This window comes from Silene latifolia, chromosome 3 (assembly GCF_048544455.1).
Source record: "Silene latifolia isolate original U9 population chromosome 3, ASM4854445v1, whole genome shotgun sequence".
Taxonomy (NCBI): Eukaryota; Viridiplantae; Streptophyta; class Magnoliopsida; order Caryophyllales; family Caryophyllaceae; genus Silene; species Silene latifolia.
In genome coordinates this window covers 3,218,776-3,227,849 of record NC_133528.1, presented here as the reverse complement: position 1 = coordinate 3,227,849, position 9,074 = coordinate 3,218,776, and the positions used below count along the sequence as shown (strand labels likewise).

General features: G+C 35.2%; 1 protein-coding gene across 1 annotated transcript; it reads right to left on the bottom strand.

Moving 5' to 3' along the window:
* On the bottom strand, positions 1-6,482 carry LOC141646767 (protein ANTHESIS POMOTING FACTOR 1). Its single transcript, XM_074454709.1, has 10 exons — positions 6,310-6,482; positions 5,165-5,265; positions 3,978-4,087; positions 3,801-3,867; positions 3,598-3,697; positions 2,333-2,449; positions 2,112-2,249; positions 1,922-2,003; positions 1,715-1,764; positions 1-603 (listed from the first exon to the last, which is right to left on the bottom strand). Exons 1-10 carry the CDS (start codon positions 6,385-6,387, stop codon positions 433-435), a joined length of 1,014 nt encoding a protein of 337 aa, XP_074310810.1. The 5' UTR covers positions 6,388-6,482; the 3' UTR covers positions 1-432.
* Positions 6,483-9,074: the final 2,592 nt, after the last annotated feature.

The window sequence follows — 9,074 nt, the reverse complement described above, 5'->3', positions numbered from 1 at the left end:
TGAATAATTCATCAAGTGATGTCGTCATGAATTCGCATAATAAGGGCACCATATCTTTTAGTGCAAAGAGAGTCATAAAGACGGTACAATAAGGGGAGTCAAGTCTGTGACCTGATGCTGATGAACCTCCGTCGTAACTAGGCTATAATGTTTTTTTGGGGGTGGGGGTAAAAACACACAACGTACTCGATTACAATATCACATACTCGTATTCAAACACTTTGATAGACAATTGTGCTATCAAAACCATGACAACGAGCCTATCTGGTTTCTAGCACACTTCCCTCGTATTTTACATATTGCTCGTAAGCCTACTTTTTCTCACGGTCTAAACAACCGTGGGAAGCGCTTGTAAATCTGTATCCTCACAAATGCAACAATGTGGGATAGTTGCTTCATACCTGCAGGCTGCAGGACTCGTCGAGGATGTATTCAAGTTTTCGCTACACCATCAGTAGCATCTCTGCCATTGTGCTCACCTGTGAGCTTCGTACGATCAGGAATCCAGAAAGTAAGAACGCTTGAAGCAGCAGCTAACATTACTCGTCGTGGGGCCCACTTCAAGCATGACGGTACGCCAATATTGCTGTTCCAACGTGCTACCTGTCGAAGAAGTAAGCCAAATTGTGAGATGATTGGCTAGCGTATTTAGGATCACGTGTTCTTTCATTTCGACTTGATGTGGTATTGAAGTAACCCTTGGGCCTTAACTGAAAACACGACAAACAATTCATGGCAGCTAGCAATTGTTCACAAGGCAGTACTCTGTTTGGTTTGTCCTTGCTTTGTTTAAGGCATACAGAATTCACTCCCAGATTCCTCAACGAAGTTTAGGAACCCGCCCCGACCCTTTTGACAATGTTATGATAAAAGAGCGGAAACTGACGGAAATGAAATGAAATGAATTCTATTAGGTTTTTTGAATGTCTCAATTCCAAATTTTGAGGTTTCTTGAAATGTCTCAATTACGAAATTCAATTCCAATACTAGGTTTCCAAAATGGCGTAAGCTTAAGAAGTAGGCCTTCACATTATTTTTTATCACTCACTATGGGTGGGATTATTAGGGTAAGTTTCCTATAAGAGGGTCCAATAGTAAATTAGTGTAAGACCGACCATAATTGAAAGTTAAATGGTCACTAAAAGTCGTAGAATGGTCAGAAATGTAAAAATGGTTCTTTAAATAAAAACTGTCACACGGGTAAAATTGTCATTAACATAATGAAAATTGGTATCGGGCAATTGTTCACAGTAAAATTGTTACGTCCAAAGGGTCATAAGAAAAATGACTTTACAATAATTAGTACTCCTATAAGACAATTTCATACAATTTCCAGAAAAAAAAAAAAAAAAAAAAAAAAAAAACCACCTTCAAAAATTAGTAAAGTTATCGAAAAGGATGAATTGGTAACCATGGCAAAATTTCTAAAGGGCAAAATGAGAAACTAAAAGTTCGCTAATGTTTAGGTCTTATGGTTGGTATTCTCTCTTTTTATATAAGGAAATGCAACGTAAAATAAAGTTCTAGGTATTTAATCGGTAATTGATGGTCGCTAAAAGCTTCAGGTATCAGGATAATCCCCTAAACCCTTGGTAAAAAAAAAAAAAAAAATTCAACAAAAAGAAGGGAGAAGAGCAATGGCACACAATTATATGTAAAATAGATTGACTGAAAGAAAAAACAAAACTAAAAAGAGCTCAGCTAAGAAAACGACCTCAGTTCTCGTGTCGATGTTCCATGCATGCATGCTTCCATCACCTGAGCCTGCCATACAAAAAGCAAATATCACAGTGTAGCTCAAGGGTTTGAATATTAACCTTGAAATATATGTTTTATTAAGTAATAAATGAAGCACACAAAGATAAACGTACTCCATTGGGAATTGTACACTATCAACGAAAATAACCACATAGTCACGTACCTGAGACGACGTACTGACCATCAGGAGTGAATGTCGCTTCTATATTTGTGTTTTGAGAAGATTCTAAACTAAAGCCACAACGCTGCATGATAACAGATTTTTTATAAGCAATTATTCCCTATACATACGAAAGCTGCTTTGTATATAGACAAAAATATATTCACCAATATTTTCTAAGCATTAAGCTAACCTTCTCTCCAGCATAAGCATCAAGAACATACACATGATTATTTGTGGTTGTCAAGAGCATTGATTTTCCGTCATTACTGAATTTTATATCACAAACCTCTGCAGTATCTCCGCCAACTAAAAAGGTATCGAAAGGACCCTGCAAATCAAATTTGGATGAGCACCAAAAAAAAGGAAAGAGGACAGAATTAAGATGTATAACTGATGTCCATAAAATCACACCTTATCGTAAGAGCGTGAATCAAACAGTTTGACAGCACCTCCTTCCATTGCAACAGCAAATACCAGGCCTTGTTGGTCATATGCAACTGCTGGTCTTCCACGTAGGCGTAAAATCCCCTAAGATCAACAAAAATACAAAGTTATGATTCTCAATGAAACTGAAACAATCGGCAAGCACACTAACTCTCCATACTCTGAGCTATTTACTTTTGTAAATAAATTATTTCGAAAATTTCCTATAAAGCCTGAGGTTTGAGCTAATCCCAATTTAGTACCATGAGGTTTTCAAAATTTCACTTTGGTGCCCCAATTGTTGAGTTGTTTTCCACTTCAGCGATCCTAGTCTTAAAATTAATAAAATCTCATTTAAACTATAAATGTTTTGACCATCATAGAGTAGTTATTAGTGATTTTGTTTTTGACAATCCACTGTTGTAGTAATCAATAAATCTTTATTTTTCGCGCTTCATTATGCTTATAAATGTCACTAATTTATTTATATTTGAATAAGTTTTACCTTAGATTAATCTTAGTTTAAGGAAGTGTGTCAAAGGCGTGAGGCACCGCGCCTCAGAGGAGTATGGGATCCAAAATGCGCACCCAAGGCGCAACTAGTGAGGCGCGTTACTATTCAATCCTATGTTTTTTTTCCAAATTAATAGTGCCCCTAGACAACGCTGATAAGGCAGCGAACTAGCATGTATCATGTGAAGTCCAGTCTGTGAGCACTACAGATGACAACTGAGACGTTCTTCAATTTTTTACACATATTTTGACATAGTTTCTGCAATTAGCCAAGTACTGGATTAAAAGTCAATACGGCGTCTCTAAAATTGGATACATTTATATATAATTAATCAACAATGTACACATAGTCTTCTCTTCCACGTGATGCTTACGATACATGTACGAACCTGGGAGTGTTTTAGGACCCATCTACTTCAACAAATAGAAGCACATATGCACTACGGCATAAACTTCATAACATTTGTGAGAGGTAGGTGAGTCATAAATTATGACCTTTGGTCTATCTATTCAATTTAGGTTGGTAAACCTCTAAAGAAATCAAATGAGAAGGTGAAGTGAATACATTTAACTTCGGCTGTATTACTGTATCAAGCTTATTTCTACACTATCACAGCAACAGCACAAGCACAATACTAATAGAATAGAAGAAATTTTGGTAGTATTACATTTTAGCTGTCACTTCTCACATTCTCAATACAAATACACATTTATAACTTTATCAGAGATACGAAACCAACCTGGCATGCATTTACTCGCAGATCCCATATTCTTACACTGTGGTCGAGGGAACCTGACATGAAGCTATCATTTATGGGTGACATACACAAGGAAACAATCCTGCACAAAGACAAGTGACAAATATAAGATAACCAAAACAAAAACCAATACATATGCATCATCCGAACAACATAAAACAAGTATAGATGAAATGTCTTCAAACCTTTCACTATGTCCTTTAAAGTAACGAAGACATCTGTTATCATACATAGAAAGATACCGAAGGGATTCTGCAACAGAAAAGTAAGGAGAAGAATCAACACAATTCTCAGGATATTGGCAAAGTTAATACAGGATGAAACAGGATGACTATTGGGAACGAGTAGTAACAAATATTCACCTCCATTTGAACCGAGATTATATTTTGAGGAGCAAATCAATGAACTTGGATGGTGGGTGAAGCATATACGGTCAGCTCCATGTTTCTTATGATATGTGGTCTTCAGATTTCTGGAAACCATGGTGTATTAGTCAGTAAAAGAAAAATATTTCAAGCGCGTCACTAGTAACTCATTATAAAAGGCTATACTTAGAAATATTATCTGATGTCGCCAATTTATTGTAGCTTAGGATCTGGTGGTAAAAAAATGCAAACAGGTTCAGTAATCTCTATGGAGTCTTGTATGCCCAGATACACTGATACAGTACGTGGGTAGCAACTCAGTTCCTCAATGGCCAATCTATGTGGTCTTTTACGGAAGCTATTTAAGAAAATAATACTCCGTAGAACTTAACAACAAACAAGACAAAGAATTTTGCAAGGAATGAAGCAACTTCAATATCATAAAAAGATCTCGAAAGACTAAGAGCATTTTACAGTCAGCACACCAAAGCCTGATATAAAGGATTTAAACATTCCCAAAACAATAGCAATGAACACAAAAACACAATGATTCCCCTAATCTGCTCCCGCTTAATCAAGATCAACAAAGAGTGAAAAGACAGTAAGGTGGTGTATATGGGCCATGGAGCAACCTTTTTATGACAAGGTCAAATCTAGTATAATCTACGGAGTACTATACAAACTTAATCCCCATCTGAAGCTTGTTACGAGAATTACAAGAACATCACTCGTGGAAACAAGTTCTACCAAAATCTACGCGCTTCTTATTTTCCAGGCATACTAAAACATGATGCACACAGTAGGCGTAAATTATCTGGACCTGGAAGACTGCTTGTCCAGTTGTCCACTAGTTTCTTGTTCACAGTACACCTTACTACAATTCTTTATTAATTTATTATAACATGAAAACAAACAAATAAAGTTCAATATATTGCGAAAATACTGTGGTAAATGGCTCAAAGATGATCCTAGGAGATCCTAAGAATTTCTTACCCTCACCAAGGTACATACTGAAGCAAGATAAACTACCGTGATAAGCACATACTGAAGCCCAAAAGCCTAAGAAGAAGTATGCTGATGAAGCTTAGACAGTGTTTATTATAGTCGATGGATGAAAGACGTGCACACCAAATACGTCAAATGATAAATAACCACATAAGTTTTATTCTGATATTGAAGCTTACTTGGCATTTACAATGTCGAAAAGTCGAACTGAATCATCATCACTAGTTGTTACCAACAGATCATTTGTTCGATGGAAATCAATTGAATTTATTTTTCCCCCCTGAAAGAAAAATCACATGTTTAATACCAACTGGTGAAAAAACCACAGAATAGAGTTACATTGCTTGCTTTTATATGATGACTAGAAAGGGCACAAAAATCGCCCAAACAAGTGGTCTTTCTATGAACACTATAAATAGGAGACAGGTCGCAAGACAATCAACACACAAAATGTAAAATGGATTGCAACAGACGGAAAGTTGAAAACATTACAAATATACAACAAACTCATTAAGTTGATCTAGCAACCTAGGCGAACGAAAATAAACATCTGTCTCGGAAACAGCTTCTACAACACTAGTAAGCATATGAACGAACATGTTTCTTTCGACCAATTTCACTCCTTAAAAGACGCAACCTAACCAACGCAATACTCCTAGAGGGGGGGGGGGGGGGGACAATTGCTCCGTTCCCCCTCCCCGTCTCTTTACCTCCTTTCCCTATTGTTCATCCCCTTCCCCTCCCCGTCTCTTTACCTCCTTTCCCTATTGTTCATCCCCTTCCCCTCCCCCGGAGATACAACGATCAAACTTTTTCCCATGTTTTATTTTTACATTCAAACACCATTAACATGATATCATAGCATTCAATCCTATCACACCCTTCCATATTGCCAAACCTAGCATAACATGTACCAATCAATCTTCACGAGGGCCGCCTTACACGGACATTGGGTAAAACAGAACCATTAATACAAATATCATGACCTATTTGAATGAAAAGTTAATTATTAATAAATCCGTCTTACTAACTTCTTGTCTAAGACCGCCTTATACTCGAATTTGCAAACAACTATTACCTAAAAGTATCAAAATCACCCAAAACCCATGGATTAAATTACAAATATATCAATCATGAAGTAAAAAATCCAAACTTTGATACTACCCATTAACAAACATCACTGATAAAACATGATTATGCATAAAAAATCACAGAATTCAAACAAAGACGCGCAATATGAATTGGAAATTGGGTATAACAGTTAAATAGCAGTAACAAAAAATTAAAAGTATGGATTGAAAAAGGGGAGGGAAAAGAAATATACGAAATCATCGAAGACGGCTGCAATGGACATGGCAGCGACAGTTTCATCGTCGAGTTGGGTCACTGACATCATCCCCATTGTCGCCCAACTGAGAGAACTAGAAAGTGTTTCGAGTTTTTAACTAAAGATTTTTCACGACTTTTCTTCAAACTTAACGGTAAGTCTACTTTTATGACGGTAGTATTCGGGAAAAAAAAAGAACATATATAGGTCTATTGTCTCGGACTTTTATTTGTTTTTTTAGCATTCGTGTATTTTTTCTGAGCTTATTATCTTAAATTTTATTTGTTTTTAAATCGGGGGAGTGGTGATTTAGCATTTTAGCCCCATGATTCTTTATAATTGTGAAATTAAGCTTCATAACTCCGAGTTGGAGTAATTTAGCCCCGATACTTAAACATAAAGTGAAATTTGGCCCCAATTTAAATTGTATTCCCTCCTAGTCTGAGTGTTGGTTCCTCTTTCCATTTCCATGCTAGTTGAGTGTTGGTTCCTCTTTCCTTTTTTGGTAAGTTTTGTGTGGTCCAAATTCAATTCCATGTGGGGTATGGTGTTTTGTGTGGTTCAAATTCATTTCCTTAATTTAGGCGCCCAAAAGAAAGGGAACCAACACTCAGACTAGGAGGAAGTATCTAATATCTCCCTTGAAATCAATTTCTCGTCAAGTTCTCCTTAAAGAAATAAAAAAACAAACTTGTACTCTCCATATACGTATTACAATTTCACATTTTTCGTACATAATTGTTTCTTCATAAATGATATACATTCTTCAAACTTATCTAAAAAAAAAATCAAAACAGTAACAGCCATAAGCAAACACTCCATGTCTGACATGTCTATATATTGATCAACCATATAATACACCAACACAAATTCTCACTTTAGACGGACACTTCCGTCTAAAGTTGTAGACAGATAGTTTGTCACTTGCCCTCTCACTTACATTTTCTGAGAGGGCCACTGCCCGTTTACAGTTTTAGATGTATATGTGTATTTTTATGAACTTATTAAAGTTTATTAGAAGTTAAATTTTAGTTTTTTTTCCGCTAAAACTCAAATTTAATTAAGTTAATGGGTAACGATTTTGAGATTTATTATAATTTTTTAAACTTAATGTTTAAGTAAATAAACTCGAAAACTTTATAATAAAACTCATAATTTTTAAAACAAAACTCAAAACATTTATTATACTGCTCATAAACTGTACAACTGGTGGTAGTACATCAGATGTATAATCTACTTACTGATAATATCCGTATCAACATAAATACACATCAAATGTGTTTTCGCTTATATATACATCAAACTGTTATTAGAGGCTAGACGTTTTTTTTTTTTTTTTTTTGTATTATCTACCATACTTGACTCATTTTACTTTGTGAGTATTGTGAGTCTATGACCGATATTATCCTCTTAAACCAAAGAATTTGCAAATTTTTTAGCGCAAAATCTTATTTCAGACGGGCACTTTTCCCGTCTGAAATAAGACCGACAAAATGTTGCCATTTTTTAAGAAAATGTAAGCACTGAATCTACAAAATGTTACCACTAGAGGTGTCACTTTTTACCCTGAAAATAGTGGGAAAAATAATGGTAACATGTTATCAGAAAAATACAAACATTTTACTGTCAAATGATAACATGTTGTACGTCTTATTTCAGACCAAAAGCAATGGTCTGAAGCAAGACCCACTGATTTTTTAGATGTTCGATTATTTAAAATTGAGTTGGGATTTGCGCAATAATCCTAAAAGAAACAGAAATACTAGCCCAAGTTGGAAAATTGTAGTGTTATATAAATGGCTTACTGAAAGTTGATCAATCTGTTAATAATAACAATCTTATGTCTACATTACCGCATATTTCACTTGGTTGTGCGACGATGATTCAATAATCAGTAAGTCGATTATACATCCGATGTACTACCCCTAGTTTTATACTTTCTGAGCATTATAATAAAGTTTTTGAGCTTTATTTTAAAAATTATGAGTCTTACTATAAAGTTTTTGAGTTATTCACTAAAACATTAAGCTCAAAAAAACTACAATAAACTTAAAAATATTACATACAAACTTACTTAAATTTGAGTTTTCATGGAAAAAAATTAAAATCTAACTTATAAACTTTAATAAGATCAGAAAAAAATACACATATGCTCAAAAACAATTAAAGTTTGAGGTAATAAGCTCAAAAAAAATACAAAAATGCTCAAAAACAAGTAAAACTGAGGTAATACATCCGATGTATGTTCCCTTTTCTCTGATTCAACAAGTACTTTTAGCTGATGAAGTAACATAGTTTTATCGTGCATTACTTTATCGTTAACTTTGACGCCAATCTCTCACTATTAGGAGTTTATAAAAGTTGCACTCCGTACTTCTCAGGTACCTTAGGCTCTTACCCCGTGCAATTTTTTTTTGAAGAAAGTAGTACGGAGTATATTTTTGGGACGGTCGGATCTTGCGACGGTTATTTTGTGAGTGGAAATGGGTAGAGGGGATAAGGTGGGCACCCACGGCCCACCCCATGTGCTCCTTCTCTCACCCCCTATGGGTTTTTTGTGAGACAATATGGTACCCGTCACAAGTTTGTGACGGATACCCTCCGTCATAAGGGGGAATTTGTGATATTATATACCACTTCTCACAAAATAGTACTGATTGATAAAATTTTCGAGTTCGCAAAATAAGGGTTTATATTTATAAAAATATTCTTAAAATGTTAGAAAACAATACATAAATAATTAAAGTTGTTGGTCAACCCGT

Excerpts from the sequence above, each read along its gene's own strand:
- LOC141646767 (XM_074454709.1), bottom strand. The coding sequence starts at position 6,387 with ATGGGGATGATGTCAGTGACCCAACTCGACGATGAAACTGTCGCTGCC. Across the intron at positions 5,266-6,309 it reads CAGCCGTCTTCGATGATTTC|GGGGGAAAAATAAATTCAAT; the intron begins GTATATTTCTTT and ends TTTTTCTTTCAG. Across the intron at positions 2,004-2,111 it reads ATGCTTATGCTGGAGAGAAG|CGTTGTGGCTTTAGTTTAGA; the intron begins GTTAGCTTAATG and ends GTTATCATGCAG.